The sequence below is a fragment of the Xyrauchen texanus genome, chromosome 4 (genome assembly GCF_025860055.1).
Source record: "Xyrauchen texanus isolate HMW12.3.18 chromosome 4, RBS_HiC_50CHRs, whole genome shotgun sequence".
Lineage (NCBI taxonomy): Eukaryota > Metazoa > Chordata > Actinopteri > Cypriniformes > Catostomidae > Xyrauchen > Xyrauchen texanus.
The window spans coordinates 15948720-15968391 of NC_068279.1; the positions used below are offsets into that span (position 1 = coordinate 15948720).

The window sequence follows — 19672 nt, forward strand, 5'->3', positions numbered from 1 at the left end:
ACACAAGTGAAACTTTGCCATATTCTAATAAACTTTACAGTAATAATTAATAACCCTAAAAAACACCTCAACATGACAGAAGATACTGCACTGAACCACAGCAGGAAAATACTTCACAACATATTATATAGACCATATTTTAAGCACATTTAAATGATAAAAAAACATTTAACAACAAAATATCAACAAAACTAACTGCACAGTGATACAAACTTCACATCAGTTTTTAAACCCAATCTTAAACCTCCATCCGAGCTGGAAACATGCTAAAATATTACTTACACACAGGAAAGAGCCCTCATTCTCATCTTCTTCACTTGGAAGAGATTCAACCCCCAGTTAAAAATCCACAAAGAGCAAGAGCAAATGGAGGGTGTGAAAGAGAGAGAGAGAGAGAGAGAAAGAGAAAGAGTGCGCGTCTATGAGCTCATACTCATAAAAAGTAGAGGTCACATCTGCGTTCCAGTCTATACTAACAGAAAATGACTGAGCTTACTAAGAAACAGGAGAGAAAGACAGAGAGATAGGCATTGGGAAAAGATGGGGAGGGGGAGAGTACTGGCAGTAGAGGAGGAAAGATAGGTGGAAAAATAAGAGGAAGGTGGGGGGTGAGAGAGAGAGAGTACCAGGGAAACCAGTGAATAACAACCATCACCAATTCATTCTTGACACTATTCTCAGAAGACTGACTTCAGCACCATGGACAGAGGAAGAGGAACGACATAATGAGAAAAAGAGAGAATAAGAGATGAAAGGCTAAATGAGAAAATGTTTTCAACGTGATGTCAGGCGTGTTGCTGCAGATGTGAAATGACGACAGGAATGTGAAGTAGTCCATTCTTGCTCTGTGATGTGCCCACTGAGGAATTCTGGTAATGAGTGTGAACTGATCAATCAACTACACTCTCTCAGAGCATGAAAGACAGACACAATACACTTTCTAAACAAGCACTGTATTGTACTATTAAGCAGCTCATACTTAAAACAGGGGCAGAACAAAAGGAGGAAATGTAAGAGGCTGATTTTCATGAAAGCGTTCCAGGAAATTCACATTTCACCCCACATTTAACCCCATATCAATACAAAAACAAAATATGAAATTATATTTTGCATAACAAAAATGAAGCCTACATTTAGGACTATTAACAGTCAATCTGCCCCCCGGGCCATTGACGGTACAGATGAGGCGGTCCCCTTATAGCGTACAGGAAGTCTTTATTTTGTCCAAAATATTGGACATTGGCAACCATGCCATAATGGATCTGGACTTTTACTATCCTCATCAGATGCTGACCAACAGTGGATTTTGTTGATACAGATAACTAAGGTGGTGGAAAAAGACCAATCACCGCTAAATTGGACGATAGTTTTAAAATGATTACCTAATCAAAATAACAGAATACGCATTGAAGTGAGGTTAAAAATATGGATGAATATGGTGAATATTTATATACATCAAATGTCAAGGCATGTCAAAACTTCTCCAGGGCCCAAAACACCCTCAGACCCCAGAGGGTGTCAATGATGGTTTTATTTCACCACTAGAGGCCGCTGAGTTACACTGCCAAACCAAGTCGTTCTGACTCCTCCAGCACCAGCCACAGAGGAACAGAAAAAAAACTATGGAATAGATTTCTGCAGAGAATCAGGGGTGTAAAGTAACGAATTACAAATACTTATGTTACTGTGATTAAGTAGTTTTTACCAGGAATCGTACGTTTAAGTAGTTTAAAAATGTTATACTTTTACTTGAGTTAATTTAATGTGCTGTAACTGTACTTTTACTGCACTATTTTCCCACCATCTGTGTTTGCTACAATTCCTGTCCTCCATTCTGCATATGGTCGTGTGACAATAAAGTGATTTGATTTGATTTGATTTGATTTGAACAGCAGCTGTAGATTTGGTGCCAACTGTGGAGGATGCCTCAAGCACAGTTTAACACCTGAAAGGGCTTTTCAAAGTGAAAAAGCCAATTGCATGATTGTGTCATGTGAGTTTATCTTGCTCAAGCCAGATATCAGCATTAATCCTGCATCTAATTTTAAGAAACATATCAAGGTAAATTTCATATTTCTGCTTACTAGGTTCTGTGACTATAATGTAGCCTGTAAATTAGCTATCTATAACTGAGGTTATTGGGTTGATGTGAGAGATAAAAGCAATGTTATCAATAGGGCTAGGTGATAAAACAATCTTGATGTTTATCTAAAAAAATTAAAAAAGAGAGATTGATATTGATGATAACATTTTGAGTAATTTTCTATACTTAGCATATGATCTACATCTAGAACAGGGGTGTTCATTACATCGATCACGATAGCAAGACAATTATCTAGATAATATAAAAGGTTGACTTTTCTGACATCTGTAGCTGCGTGCCGTTTGATTGAAAGGCAGCTAATGTTTGTGCACTAATGTGCCTAAATGGTTAAATACACTGCCAATGCCCGTCTTGGTGAGGCATTATTGTAAACGCAGTCGGTTTGGTTTAAAGTGGTGTAAACAGTGGGACAAAAAGCGTATTTGCATACGGAATATGTAATGGAATAGAGCACTGTCTAGTAGGCTATGTCATATAAAGACTATTAATCAAACAACAATAACAAGGAAACGAGAAAACCACTCTCTGCTTTTGGCTGAATAACTTGCATACCTTTAAATGTATTAATGTAATAAAATAAAACAGCGATTGTTTTTTTATAATATTGTTTTTATAATATAATAAAGTATAGATGATAAAATAATTTATAATTATGCTTAGCCTTTATCATGTTTTTTCTAATGCCTGATAGAAAAGTATCAACCTTTGTAGAGCAATAATTCATGCAGAACATTCCACCAGTCACAAACTTCAGCGAATTGTGCATCATGCATTAGAATGAGAACACAACTATTGCTGGGCTTAAAATATACAAGAACTAAATAAATATGGGACATTGTATCTCAAAAGGAGGACAATGTGCCCCCCATGTGCTACTTAAAAAATAGTTCACTCAAAAATTTAAATTCTCATCATTTACTCACGCTATCCCAGATGTTTTCTTTCTTCATAAGAAAACAAATTAAGATTTTTAGAAGAATATTTCAGCTCTGTTGGTCCATACAATACAAGTGAATTGATGCCAAAATGTTGATGCTCCAAAAAGCACATAAATTAAGCATGAAAGTAAACAATATGACTCCAGTGGTAAAAACCATGTCTTCAGAAGTGATATGATAGGTGTGGGTCAGAAACAGGTCAATATTTAAATACATTTTTGCTAGAAATTATTCTCCCTGCTAAGTAGATGGCGATATGCTTGATGAATGTGAATCACCAAAAACAAAAGAAGAAGAAAGTGAAAGTTAAAGTCTAGACTGACTGAGCAGGGAGGATAATTTATAGTAAAAATTTACTTAAATATTTATCTGTTTCTGACCCACACCTATCATATCACTCCTGAAGACATGGATTTAACCACTGGAGTCACATGGATTAGGCTACTTTTATGCTGATTTATGTGATTTTGGAGCTTCAAATTTTGGCACCCATTCACTTGCATTATATGAACCAAAAGAGCTGAGATATTCTTCTAAAAATCTTAATTTGTGTTCTGCTGTAGAAAGAAATTCATACACATCCGGGATGGCATAAGGGTGACTAAATGATGAGAGAATTTTTGTGTGAATTATTCCTTTGAAGCCCGATACCAAACCACTGCGCTAACAAAATACTGCTCTCTATTGCGCGGGACATAATGCACCAAGTGACCCTGATTTTTAGTGGTTTTCATAATTTTCTTTTTTTAATTTCTTGCATTGTTTTGAACATGTTATATGTGCAACAGTAACTCTCTCTGTAACCCTACACACAAACTGATTTTAATGTAATTGTTTCATACATTATGATATTGAAATTAACTTTTTAATCTTTTCATTTCTGTAATCACGTCACCCTTTTATTTATGTTTTAAAATCAGATTCATGTAGTGTTTATCATAGAAAAGTGATATATTTTAAAAGTTGTCAATCACAAACACCTATAAAATACCTATATTTTTTAATCTTACTGGCAAACAGCCATAGAAGGAAATGTAAATTACAGTATGTGTTCTACATTTTTAAATTGCAGCATCAAATATTTATTATAAAGGGGCATTGCTTTCGTAAATCAGAACTCAATACACACTACTCATGAGTACTTTTAAATGAGCTACTCTTTTACTCTTACTTGAGTAGATTTTAGAACAGGTACCTTTACTCTACTCATACAACATTTTTTAAGATGTAACAGTACTTTTACTTGAGTATTATATTTCATAACTCTTTCCACCCCTGCAGATAATCTGCTCCAAAAAGCAAATATTGGCACAGTTATATCAGTAAAACCAATTTATTGGTTTACATTTAATCCCCATTGTTTTCAATGATGATTCTTATTACCTTAACACAGTACAGTGTATTAAAGTTTACAAAAAAGATGCAGCTGCACAATGGTTTTTAAAATTAAAGTCAGTACCAATGGAGTAGTATGATGACATTTGTGATACAATGAAAAAAATTGAATACAAATAAAAATTATGAAACAGAAATAAATGAACGTCTCTGTCTGCATGCAGCTGTAGCATGCTCTGACGACACAGACATAGCCAGAGTTTAAGCAAACACATGCACAAACACATCAGCATGTGCAGAGCGGCACACTCATCAGTCAACGGAGACTGCTGTATAACGTTGATTACTGAGGTGGCTGGCACAATGAATGCATGATAAAGACAGGTATGTAGCCAATGTACTAGAAATTAAACAAGGCAGTTTTGCACAGCACCGGACCTGACAACTGGTAAAATCGCACATGTTTGTGCAGCCAAGAGGGTGGGTGATTAAGTCAAGTCACCCATATCATATCTTTCACAGTTTACTAAAAAAAATTTAATATTATTATTAATATTGGGCTATTAAGTTTTTTAGGCATAATGCATCTACACATGTAGGCTTCTGTAATCTCTTGTGGTCCATGCAGTGTTGTCAACTTGAACTTGATGAATTAACTGAGATGTGGGGTTTGTAATTTGAATTTTAGGTTCCAGTGTTGTGAATTTTGCATAAAATGTGTAACTGGCATGACAAGTCTTTTCATAATTACACATGCAATATGAAATTACATGGATAGAATAGGCTACATGGAATTTCAACATTAAAAAAGCTCAATTATGGTTCAATCAAAACAAAATATAAAATAAAATATACATTTTAACAAACGATACATTGCAGAAGTTTGCATACCACTTTTGTTTTAGGCCTATAAGTTTTCACACCTACAATGTACAGTAGTTAGGGGATTTTTCTTAAGAAAAGTTGGCAGCATCACAGTCAGGACAAAGTAGGGACTCATGAACAATTATTGCATAAACAGTCATTAAGAGAAAGCAAGTTAGCAACACACCATATTAAAGGGGTTTCTCTCATGCCAGGAGATCTAAACCTCACGTGTGGTCTCTCTCATCAACATGCACAGGAGAACAACGGTTGGTCAAGAGTATCACTTAATAATACATCAATTTTCAGGTTTCACACCAAACCTTACTGTATTTCGAGTCGCATACAATCATTTATTAGATTTCTGAATTATCCTTGTGTCTTTTCAAAGCTTGAAGATGTGGTCACCATAAACTTCCATTGTATGACATCACTGAGCACAAATCTTTTATTATAATTTTTTACAATTTCTCCCTTTGTGTTAAGAAAAAGAATGAAAATCATACAGAGTTATAACAACTCAGGGGTGAGTAAACAATGACTAAATCTTCAATTTTGGGTAAATAATCCTTTTAGAACTAAGGGAATGTAAACATTTGAACAGGGTCATTTGTTTATATTCAATTACTATTTTGTCTAGTGGAATAGATGTTCTACTTCTTCAAAGTAGTACTAAATACATTTTTATGATCGCTCTCAATTTTTAAAAATGATAACACACAGACACATCAGAGTTTTAGGTGCACAAGCAGTGCACAGAACTGCCCCGTAGTGTGCCATTTTCTGCACATTAACTAGACAATCATGTCCGTGTCAAATGCCCCTAATATTAGCTGTGGGCTTTTCCAGTGTTTTCAGATGTAGTATTTGCAGTCAAGACTTGAGATGTAACGTCTCAGCTAGTGCTAATTACTACTGTGTTGAACTAGTTGGCAGATAGACTAAGAAAGAAATCTGAGACTTTTAAATTTGGACTAATTGAAAATGAAGTAAAAGTAAAAAAATACATAAAAATTAAAAACGATGATAACCCTGGTTGTAATGACTAAAGCAGCTTTCACTTTCTTTAGTCTATGTTTGAGTGGAGGGGAAAAACAACAAATAACTGAAATGTCAACAGAAAGCAATAAGTAGTGTGTTGAAGGACAGTTTTGTCTACATACACCTAAAGCAAATGCTTACATTATGCGTCAAGGACCACTCTGTCAACCTCCTGAAGTTTCCAGACGACACTACTGTCAACAGTCTCATCAAAGATGACAATGAGTCTGCATACAGAAGGAAGGTTGAACGGCTGGCTCACTGGTGTAGTAAAAAAAAAAAACCTGGAGCTGAACACACTCAAAATGGTGGAAATGAACGTGAACTTTAGGAGGAACACCCCAACATTGACCCCCCCTATGCATTCTAAACAGCACTGTGACAGCAGTTGTCATTCAGGTTCCTGGGCACTACCATCTCACAGGACAGCTTAAAGGATTATTGGTTACTCCCAGCCCAACCTTCAAGAACTGTATACTTCCAAATTGAGCAGAAGGGCTGGTAAAATCACTCTGGCCCCCACTCACCCTGCCCACTACCTTTTTGAATGGTTGCCTTCTGTCTGGCACTACAGAGCACTGAGCACCAGAACAGTCAGGCACAAGAACAGTTTTTTTCCCCTCAAGCTAACCATCTCATTAACAGTTAAAACTGCCCCATTGAGCAATAATTATGAGCAATACACAGCATAATCTATTTATATTTATCCAACATCCCATACCTTTTCTGCCATTGCATACCCTTGCTTCTGTATATAACATATTTGGATTTGTATATTGTACATACTTATATATATCCATACATTTAAGTAATATCACACGAGCAAGAGTGTCATATGGCCCTACACCAGCACTGCTGTGATTTGGCCGTAGGCTGTGTTGTTATAACTCTATAAGAATTTCTTTCTTTTTCTTAACACAAAGGGAGAAATTGTAAAAATACTAAATAAAAAATACAAATTAAAATGAAAATTGTGCTCAGTGATGTCAGTCAATGGCAGTTTATGATTCTTAAAGCCCTTCCCGGACGTTCCGGTTGCCTATTAAAGACTGTAGACTGATTTTCATGTGAAAGGAGCGGGTCACTTTTGCCGGGAAAATTCAAAGGATGTGACATGTATGCTACCGAGAGCCTTCCCTCATAAAGAAATAGCTTATCTTCCGCTATTTAACAGCAACAACAAACTACAACACTAGGTAATGGTATCTTAGGCTTACACAGTCTCACATTGTCAGACCTATATCCACACTTTGTTTTAGCCCTGTTCCAGCAATGAAAAAAATTTGTAGTAAAACAATTATAACTTTGTAATTTTTATTTTGCTACCTCATTTGTCAGCATGATGCCGGTGAATCACTTTGTTTCTTTGTACATTACGTCATTGTTCAGGTCTATGCTCGCTTGTGTCCCTATAGAGTGTGTTCACGAGCGCGAACTTGAGCAACAGGTAGCTGACAGCAGTTCACTTTACGGCCACAGATGTCATTAATAACAAGGGTTTCTGAATCTTACATACTGCACCTTTAAGAAAAATCCCCCAACTACTGTATCTTATTCACATAGAGAGAGAGAGTGAACGCGAGAGAGAGAAAGCGAGAGAGAGAGAGAGAGAGAGAGAGAGAGAGAGAGAGAGAGAGAGATGGAGCGTGTGGGATCACCTGTTGCCACTCCTAAGCAGATGCTGTCAGCTTTCTGAAGATCAGTGGTATTTTTCTCAGTGGGAAAAATAGCCGGCCAAGCAGGGCATTTCTCCCTATTTCATGGTAGCCGGTGAACAAAAGTCTTTCACTATAGAAACTGCAAACTCCTCCGCCATTTTAAACAGCATGTCCTCTCCAATGTGGAAAGTCCGGTAAGAGGTAAGCAAAATGAGTTTGTGTAATTAATCAGTCTGTTGTGTCTCTCAGCTGTGATGAGCCATAATACTGAAGTTGTTAGTTTAAAGCTATTTCCTAGCTTTAGTAGTATAGTAGTAATACAAGCAATCAGGTAGAGCTATTGTATGTAAACACTGACTGACGCGGATTCACTTCACTTCATCAACTGGCTCATGTTACACACAAAACTTATCTTTTGCCACCACCTGCTGGCTAACATATGTAATGTAAAAAAAAGAATACATATAAAGAGACACACATACAGTAGCTCTTAACACATCTGCACTGCTCTTTTACTTTAGTTTAGAACGGCATAAACACAAGCGGAGTGATACACACAGTGAAGCTTCCGAGTGCTGATGGTGTGAGACCATCAGAACTCATGGAACGACTCTCGTCCAATCAGGTTAGAGGACCGGAACTAACTATTGTATATACACTACCGGTCAAGACAAAAACACTTGATAACTATTGGATTTTTTTTGCAGTGAATTTCTTTACTGAATTAATCTTATAAAAACTAGCGAAAAGTGCAAATCATTCCCAGAACAACAGCAAAGGACCTTGTGAAGATGCTGGAGGAAACAGGTAAACAAGTATCTATATCCACAGTACAACGAGTCCTATATCGACATAACCTGAAAGGCTGCTTAACAAGGAAGAAGCCACTGCTCCAAAACCATTAAAAAGCCAGACTACAGTTTGAAATTGCACATGGGGACAAAGATCTTACTCTTGGAGATATGTCCTCTCGTCTAATGAAGTTGCTAATTATGATAATAATTTCCGCCCTGGTATTGTGTATTCAGACTCGATTAAATCTTTTCGGAAGCCTTTTACCTCAACAAAACTGAGTGGTAGCATGTTTCTTGCTGTCATCTCTGAGATAAGCTCAGTTATTTTTTCAGAGCGGACAGGATCACAGCGGCGGCGAGTTGAAGTGAATGACGCGATGGGCATTTGCTTGCTTTGGCTATTCTCTCCTATGCTAACACCTACATGTCTGGGCTGAATATGGTTATGCATGGCTCCAGTGGAATTATTATATGCCAGTTTAACATGACATAGTTTACATAAAACTTGTCAAAAAAAAGTCAAAATACTCCCACACTTTGCTCGTCTTTTTTCAAGCTTTTTATTTTAATGTTTTATTAAAAAAAAAATAGAAAAATTCATTTGAATGATTCGTGTATTTTTTTTGTGTAATTGACTATTGTTTTCAGTGTCGACTAGTAGCAGCTGTACCGTGTAGTCGACTAGTTTCGACATCCCTAATATATATATATATATATATATATATATATATATATATATATATATATATATATATATATATATATATATATATATATATAAAGAATAATAATAGATGTTTACTTATCAATGTAATGACTCCCTGTTCTTACTTGAGCCAGTACTATAGAAAACATGTCCACCCAATATCTTCCCAAATTTTTCAGCTTCCTGCAGGGAAATATTTCTTGAAGAAACCCTATATCATATTTTTTACATTTAAGAAAATAAATAATCTTCATTCTTTTTATGGGGCGCCCCAACCCATTCACATTTCACGTGGAGAGAGACAATCCGCTAATATTAACATATTAACATATCATACACAAACTGTCCCAAAGAAATTATATTACACAAAACAAACACCAGCTGCTAGGTGGAACAAGAACAAAGAGAAATGAAAAAGGCGCCCTGCTTATTCAAACAGTCAAGTGAATGTTCAGTGATTCACGTCCACTAGGCGGCAATATGAAAATCACCAAATGGCTTACTCACTCGATTGTCTTTATGCAGGACAATGCTTGCTGTGGGCATGTGGTTCTCTACGGCTATCCTTAGTATCTATTCTCAGTTTGGCAGGAAACATCAGAGCAAAAGCGACCTTCCGTTGATGTAAGAGTTTCTTGCATTCCTTAACTCATTCACGTTTCTCTCTTGTCGAATTCGCAATGTCTGGGAGAAAGAAAATTTTGAGGGTCCCCCCTTCAGTCTTAGTCTATGGATTTCTTTTTTTTTTTTTTGCCATTTTAGCATTCAGCAAGACAAAAATCTTACATCAGATCACATAGGAAAATAATAGCACAACTCTCCTCAAAAGGCTGCATGATTAAATGTATCATTCATGTTTGTAGCATATGTGTGCACGTGAGTTATATGGCAAGTTTACAAACACCTAACCCAAGAATGATAATACTAATGCTTGACTTATCCATAACCACAAACTAAAATATCTGATATACTGTATTTTGGCCAGGGATGCCCTGCTCCCTGCTGGCTTCTTGCTGAATTACACTTTAACCTGCACATGCTTACATGAAGCCACAGATAGACAGAGGAAATATATATTAAATTGAATAATTCTCCGTTCAACCTGTAAATCAGTACTTTCATCTAAGCAGAATTTCAGTGGAAACAACAACATGATGCCCAAATCCTGACACCCAGCCACAGGAGCAGAGGGATCAACCTGCTGTCAGACTGACTCAGACTGCATGTGTGTTAGTGTGGTTGAGATGTGTCCACAGAGATTTTGAGTGAGAGGGAGAGGGAAAGACAGACAGGTGTTGGAGATAATAAAAAAAATAAATAAAAAAAAAAGGTGCTGTTATGAACAGGGCTTTTATATCTGAAGTTGCTGATCTGAAAGATTGAAATCAATTATGAACATCTGACCAACTTCTCTGTGTCTCTCTCTTTCTAAGGAGAACACACCCTAACAACATTACATTAAAATGAGGCTGGGGAAGACACAATTGATAAAATACTATTTCTGAAAACTTCTGAGGCATTGAGGTATATCAGTTCTGGCCCTTAACCTGTTTAGTAGCTTTCTGTATCATAACTTATCAGCTTGAATTTCACCCTACATGATCAGTTTAGACCACACCACCCTGGTGGAACGTTTTTCAAATTTTCTGCACAGTAAAATTTGCAGAATTATGTGGCATTACTGTAAACATGGCAAAATGTTCTAAATGGAGCTGAAAGTACAATTAGCTAAATTATTTAAAAGTGAAGTGTGTACTTTCTGCTTTATTAAAGGAATACCTGTACCAAAAAAAAAAGAAAATTCTAATTTTCCTCTTTCTCATTTACTCCTCATATATGCTATCCCAGATGTGTATGTCTTACTTTCTTCAGCAGAACACGAACAAAGATTTTTAGAATATCTCTTTAGGTCCACACAATGCAAGTGAATGGTGACCTTAACTTTGATGCTCCAAAAAGCACATAAAGGCAGCATGAAAGTAAACCATATGACTGCATTGTTTTTATCCATGTCTTCTTAAGTGATCAAATTGGTTTTAGATGAGCACAGACCAAAATATCATGATTTCATGCTCGATTACACTTCCTAGCACCATCAATGCTCTGTGCATGTGTCAAACAATAAGAAGTGTAATCAAACTTGAAATCATGATGGTGCCAAGAGACTGTAATGGCAAGATGTAAAGTGCAAAAGTAGTTATATTTCGGTCCATTCAAACCCAAAGCCAACTGGATCGTTTTATAAGACATGGATTAAACCACTGACGTCTTATGGATTACTTTTGTGCTGCCTTTGTACTTTTTGGAGCTTCAAAGTTTTGGTCACCATTCACTTGCAATATATGGACCTACAGAGCGGAGATATTCTTCTAAAAATCTTTTGTGTGTGTGTGTGTGTTCTGCAGAAGAAAAGTCATGCACATCTAGTTTGTCGGGATCGCATGAGGGTGAGTAAATGATGAGGGGATTTTCATTTTGGGGTGAACTATTCCTTTAAGCGGCACCAAATGGAATAGCAAAAACACCAGTTTAAATGCGTCCATCCAGCCCTAAACTGACAGCACTGAAGTCTTAACAAAGTTAATTACTGATCATTGATGCTAACGTATACTTGCATTATGTGCACACAGAAATGTGAATGGATAACTTCTGTTTCAAAGAGAGTTGAGGTGGACTGACTAACAAACACAAATGACAGCATCAGCACTGTGTTCTGTGTCATTCATATATAAAGAAGTGATTCTGTCATTCATAGTGACACTCATAACCTAATGCTTACATACAGAGAAAGCCACAGCTGTGCAAAAATAAAAAGCTTTAAGTTTGTTTGTGTGAGAGGAGAGAGTGGGCTGAGTCTGTAATGGAATGAAGAGAGGGGGCTGGAGCACAGCCAGCATTTCATATGGATGAGAATCTGACATTCAAGAGAGATTAAACAGAGAAATAAAAAAAAGAGCTCTGTTGTCATATGACTGCTTGCTAGTTTCTCGTGAGAACTGAAATTACGTGCCAAAACGAGCTCTTGCGCCCCCTTGTGCTGAACCTATAAAAAGCAGTGGCCATCCTATTTTTCACCTTTTTTGCCAGGACAAGATATATACATGGTATTACAGAATGTGACAGACACTGCATTGTAGCATACACCATATATATATGGTGTATATATATATATATATATATATAAACATACACACACACACACACACACACACACACACACACACACACACACACACACAAACACAAACACGCAGTATATAAATCTAAATGTTTTCAAACTATTTAATTTAATAGTAAAGAAGACTGGAGAAATTTTTAAAACCTTTAAACTGAAATTCTGAGATGATATTTAAACCATATTGAAGGAGTTCCCATATATGGACACTTGGCTGCTTTTCCTTCATTATCTGATTTCATAAAGAAATGTATTAAACAAAATGTGGGGGGTGAGGGTGTCTACAACATTTCTAATTTCAAGCATTTAAATAAGCCTTTAGATGACATGGTTTTAAAACGAGAAACCATGAGAAAAACAATTCAGTCATGTTCAAACATTTAGTGTCCAAATTCTTGCTTATAAAAAAGTTACTCACTAATGAATTATTATTAAATAAATATTACATATTTAAATAATTTATATTTAATAATAATGAAATAAAGTCTAATTTGTGTATATAAAATATAATAATATCTTTCAATGTAAATGTGTGGCTATCTTGTAGAGTGCTGAATACATTATTCACAAGTTTTACCACAAAGTACAGTGTGTGTGTGTGTATACGAGGGCTTTGGGTCTCAAATATAGAATAGCACACGACGAGCAAAGCACTGTAACATGGTAAACATTCTGACCCTCTCTGACCTAGACAACAGACAGAGTGTATGTCCTGTGTGATTACATTTAGAGACTGAGGAACATGATTAGATGGAACGGCAGTGGTGATTTATATATATATATATATATATATATATATATATATATATACACACACACACAGTTGAACTCATAAGTTTACATACACTTTTTTTTAACCACACCACAGATTTCATATTAGCCAATTATAGTTTTGTCAAGTCGTTTTGCACATCTACTTTGTGCATGACATGTAATTTTTCCAACAATTGTTTACAGACAGAATGATTCACTTTTAATTGACTATATCACAATTCCAGTGGATCTGAAGTTTACACTAAGTTAACTGTGCCTTTAAGCAGAAAATTATGTCAAGCCTTTAGACAATTAGCTTCTTATAAGAGGTGCATTGAATTGAAGGTGTACCAATGGGTGTATTTTAAGGCCTCCCTTCAAACTCAGTCCCTCTTTGCTTGACACCATGGGAAAATCAAAAGAAATCAGCCAAGACCTCAGAAAAACAATTGTGGACCTCCACAAGTTTGGTTCATCCTTGGGAGTAATTTCCAAATGCCTGAAGGCACCATGTTCATCTATACAAACAATAGTATGCAAGTATAAACAGCATGGGTCCATGCAGCTATCATACCGCTCAGGAAGGAGATGCATTCTGTCTTCTAGAGATAAACGTAGTTTGGTGCAAAAAGAACAATAGCAAAGGACCTTGTGAAGATGCTGGAGGAAACAGGTAGACAAGTATCTACACTCACCTAAAGGATTATTAGGAACACCATACTAATACTGTGTTTGACCCCCTTTCGCCTTCAGAACTGCCTTAATTCTACGTGGCATTGATTCAACAAGGTGCTGAAAGCATTCTTTAGAAATGTTGGCCCATATTGATAGGATAGCATCTTGCAGTTGATGGAGATTTGTGGGATGCACATCCAGGGCACGAAGCTCCCGTTCCACCACATCCCAAAGATGCTCTATTGGGTTGAGATCTGGTGACTGTGGGGGCCATTTTAGTACAGTGAACTCATTGTCATGTTCAAGAAACCAATTCGAAATGATTCGAGCTGTGTGACATGGTGCATTATCCTGATGGAAGTAGCCATCAGAGGATGGGCACATGGTGGCCATAAAGGGATGGACATGGTCAGAAACAATGCTCAGGTAGGCTGTGGCATTTAAACGATGCCCAATTGGCACTAAGGGGCCTAAAGTGCCAAGAAAACATCCCCCACACCATTACACCACCACCACCAGCCTGCACTGTGGTAACAAGGCATGATGGATCCATGTTCTCATTCTGTTTACGCCAAATTCTGACTCTACCATCTGAATGTCTCAACAGAAATCGAGACTCATCAGATCAGGCAACATTTTTCCAGTCTTCAACTGTCCAATTTTGGTGAGCTCTTGCAAATTGTAGCCTCTTTTTCCTATTTGTAGTGGAGATGAGTGGTACCCGGTGGGGTCTTCTGCTGTTGTAGCCCATCTGCCTCAAGGTTGTGCGTGTTGTGGCTTCACAAATGCTTTGCTGCATACCTCGGTTGTAACGAGTGGTTATTTCAGGCAAAGTTGCTCTTCTATCAGCTTGAATCAGTCGGCCCATTCTCCTCTGACCTCTAGCATCAACAAGGCATTTTCGCCAACAGGACTGCCGCATACTGGATGTTTTTCCTTTTCACACCATTCTTTGTAAACTCTAGAAATGGTTGTGCGTGAAAATCCCAGTAACTGAGCAGATTGTGAAATACTCAGACCGGCCCGTCTGGCACCAACAACCATGCCATGCTCAAAATTGCTTAAATCACCTTTCTTTCCCATTCTGACATTCAGTTTGGAGTTCAGGAGATTGTCTTGACCAGGACCACACCCCTAAATGCATTGAAGCAACTGCCATGTGATTGGTTGATTAGATAATTGCATTAATGAGAAATTGAACAGGTGTTCCTAATAATCCTTTAGGTGAGTGTATATCCACAGTAAAAGTCCTATATCAACATAACCTGAAAGGCTGCTCTGCAAGGAATAAGCCAATGATCCAAAACCACCATAAAAAAAACCCAGACTACAGTTTGCAAGTCCACATGGGGACAAAGAAAAATTGAACTTTTTGGCCATAATGACAATTGTTATGTTTGGAGGAAAAAGGATGAAGCTTGCAAGCCATAGAACACCATCCCAACCAAGAAGCATGGCAGTGGCAGCATCACGTTGTGGGGGTGCTTTGCTGCAGGAGGGACTGGTGCACTTTACAAAATAGATGGCATCATAAGGAAGGAACATTATGTGGATATATTAAAGTAAAATCTCAAGAAATCAGCCAGGAAGTTAAAACTCAGTTGCAAATGGGTCTTCCAAATGGGCAATGACCCCAAGCATACCTCCAAAGTTGTGGCAAAATGTTTTAAGGACAACAAAGTCAAGGTGTTGGAGTGGCCATCACAAAGCCCTGACCTCAACCTGATAGAAAATTTGTGGGCAGAACTGAAAAAGGTTTGGAGGCATCCTTGCTCGCACACACTGACTCAGTTACACCAGTTCTGTCTGAAGGAATGGGCCAAAACTTTTTGTGAGAATCTTGTGGAAGGCTACCCAAAATGTTTGCTCCAAGTTAAACAATTTAAAGGCAATGCTACCAAATACTAACAAAGTGTATGTAAACCATACTGACCCACTGGGAATGTGATGAAAGAAATTCAAATTCTTAAAATAAAGTAGTGATCCAAACTGACCTAAAACAGGGAATGTTTTCTACGATTAAGTGTCAGGAATTTCTTGATGTAAAAAATGGTAAATATGTTACAAAGCATGACAGCTGCAAAAATAAAAATAAATAAATAAATAATAATAATAATAATAATTGACTGCACTGAATGAGACTTACAGAACTATTAAATTCTCATTGCCGTTTGCATGCTCCACATTATTTGATTAAAGCTGAAGTGTGTCATTTATTTGATGTTAAAATACTTTTCCTATCCCAGCTTTATATGCAGAGACAGCTACAATGTACGTTGATTCTCCACAAAGTGTAAACATTGTGGAGCTATCAAAATTTTTTCTGTTTGGTTAAGCATACTGCCGACAGCAACATTTGCTCAACCAGTGGTGAGTCTGGGGCTGGAATTTCTGTTTGGATGACAATGGTAGACAGGGGAAGCCTGGGGAAACCTGCTTGAAAACAGTTTATTATTATATCGACAAAATACTGTTTGTCGATGCTACAGTAGTGGTGCAGAAGCAACACATTTCAGACTTAATTACTGAAGATGTTTCTGTCTGACTCAGAGATTCCTTTCAGAATTAAAAGAAAAATACATTGTGATAGCAAGAGGATTGTAAACAGCTGGGTGGGGCTGCATCAGCTGTGCATCAGGTCTCACTTAAATTGGGATGTAAAGTTCAAACTAAGGCCTTAGTATCTACTGTACTGGTTAGTTTATAATGAAGTCAGTGCTCAATTTGGTTGCGCTACCAGCTCTTAATGCAAAACTTAGCTAGGTCGTAGGCTCTCCATAATGCAGCGTGTAGTAGCATAATATGACATTTACCTGTATTTATCCAATAAGAAGCCTTCAAATGAGTAAAATAGAAGCCTTTCTAGCTACAGTCAGTGTTTAAACCTTTTTGTCTCACGTAACTGTCAGTGGTAATACATTAAATTACACTTCCATTGAAATAAGATATGTAACAAAAATAAATTGCTTATAATAGATAGCCTAGTATTTTAAATATGCAACTATTCAATCCAATATTTAGAAACTGAAATTAAAATTTACATTAATAAAAGACAATAAATAAATACTAATACAACAGACTGGAAAATTGACATTTATTCATTTTAATATCATATATTTCCTGTGTATTTTGAGTTTTATATTGTGTAACTCTGCATGCCAGTGACACTGGGCAACACCAAGATTGATTTCAGGCTGAAGATCTGCTTAGAAGTCAGTTTGTTGCATGTTCTCTCTCTACACACTCTATAAACGAGTGTAAATGTTAACATCATCATATGTAGTATGTCTACAGCACTGAAGTCTGTCACACAAAAAAATTTACATTTTACATTTACATTTATGCATTTGGCAGACACTTTTATCCAAAGCGACTTACAGTGCACTTATTTCAGGGACAATCCCCCTGAGCAACCTGGAGTTAAGTGCCTTGCTCAAGGACACAATGGTGGTGCATTCATGTAATTTAATCAGTTTGCATTTTTATTACAACCACTATGCCTGGTTGGAAGCTTCCATAAATATTAAGTTTACACGTTGGGTTATGTTTCAGTAAGTTCAATGGCGTAATGCTCAAATATTTTATAGTGCGCAAATTGTAACATTAGTTCCCATTTACACTATCACTAGTCTAAGTTGTAACTTACACATGGCAGGTGCAAATGGACTGAGTTTAGCATTCCATGTAAACATGGCCACTGACAACCATGCAAGTTCAAGAAAATCCCATTTTTAAATGACAGATATACTGCAGTTTATATACATTAATGCTCTCCAAATGAACAGCTTACAAAAGGCCATGCAGTGCACAAACCCAGCAGTACCATCTCATCCACTTCAGCATTCAATTACTATGGGGCATGAACAGGTCGATGCTTTCATTCCAACTCGAGACTAATACTATATGTTCAAAGGCTCAAGGTTTACATCAATGTCCCAGACATCATCAGAAGTGAGAGAAAGGTTTTACCTACTGTAGGCAAAGCCCTGAAAGCAGTGACCTACATCAACTTTTACAATCTAAAAACCAACATCTCTGACCCAGAACACTCCAAATGCAATCATTCCCTTCATTCACTCTGAACAACACACCAACCCTGCAAACGTGATGGAAAGGCTCGGTAAGAAACATAATCACCTTACCAGAGGTAAAACAGTGTGCCAAAGGGACTGCATGGTCATTGTCTAAAAGCACAAAAAAACATTCAAAACCTTGTTGCAGCTGATCTCAATGACAAAACAAAAACAGGAATCGTCATTTCTTAGCAGAGCGATGCTTACTACCTAAAAATGATGTACTTAAGGAGTGTACTTACTAGACCCCACAAATATTTCTGCACTGTTGAACCAGTAAAACAATTTAAACGGAAGACTGTCATGTCTGAAAACTAGTGAGCTGCCCACTAAGGCAGGATTCCTAAATTAATCTGAAATCCTAGGTAGTAGGCAGCTCAATAGGTTGTAGAACAGAGTTTATACTCATTCTAGAAAATTCATGTAGATATGTTCTTTTGATCTCAGGAAATGCTCAGAAAAGACTCTGATGATGTCTGTTTGTTATGATTGAATCATCTCTGACCTGGGCCGCACTTTCAGGGATAATAGTTCATGACTTTAACGGCTCAACAAAATTTGGCTAGACAGAACTACAGCAAAGCATCTAAAAGCATGATCCATCTCAGCCACAAAACACAAACACAACTATATTTCTGAGTCCTTCTGCTCTTACCAGACTGATCGTTCATTATTCGGATGGCTTTAGCCTTGGCCAGCTCCAGTGCTGTCACCCATCTTTGCCTCTCCACCTCCGTGCTGGCTTTCAGATGGTAATTGCGCCCCCCGCTGCTCAAAACGATATTGCAGGCGTCTTCTGTGTCGATGTGCGCCATGGCCAGGTTGATGGTGCCACGACATGTGTGGGCCATCTCAGCCTGCGTCCTACCATGAGCAATGAAGACAGAAGAACAAACAGCAAATGAGAGGGAGGTGTTGGTATGTGATGAAAAAAGACACGTATGAATTTTGACAGAATGAAAATCACATTAACAGACCAGTAAGAGGACAGAGGCATATGGAACAAACAAGGGAGAGAAATAGAAAGTGAGAAATACTACTGTTGAATATTTCAATCAAATCTCCAGTTTGATATGTCTTTGCTGCTCAGAAAATGTCCAGAAAAGGGTTTTCACTTGAATGACATTGGATCAGCATTAACATAACAAAATTGTCTTTTGAAGCAAATGAAGCAAAAATGGCAGCAGCAGGTTGAATAATGTACGTCATGTGCCATCATGAAGGAAATTCTAATGGATAGCTCTTTATTGGTATTTTAGACCTCCTTGAGGGTTACTAACACCAACAGGACTCAAATAAGCCTTCAAGAACACACTCTCTCATACATGCCCCTTTATGTTGGCTCACACAAACACGTATACAACACAAACAGATCCACATGAATACACACACACACACACCCACACAAAGTTGTGGAGGGACAATCAAATACAATCCTTTAAAATATGCCATAACTGTATGTCTGTGGTATAACTGTGCTGTGAATGAAATCAGTGACATTCTGTAAATCAGTTGTATTGTATGTTTGTGTGTGTGTGTGTGTGTGTGTGTGTGTG

At 37.2% G+C, this 19672-nt stretch overlaps 1 protein-coding gene across 2 annotated transcripts in view; it reads right to left on the minus strand.

Moving 5' to 3' along the window:
- The window catches only part of LOC127634831 (oxysterol-binding protein 2-like), a 124135-nt gene that overhangs the window by 66267 nt on the left and 38196 nt on the right, over positions 1 to 19672 (minus strand). For both annotated transcript variants that reach the window (XM_052114539.1, XM_052114531.1), the window contains exon 2: positions 18772 to 18980. In XM_052114539.1, coding sequence (XP_051970499.1) covers positions 18772 to 18980 — 209 coding nt within the window. The remainder of the gene's footprint in view (positions 1 to 18771; positions 18981 to 19672) is intronic.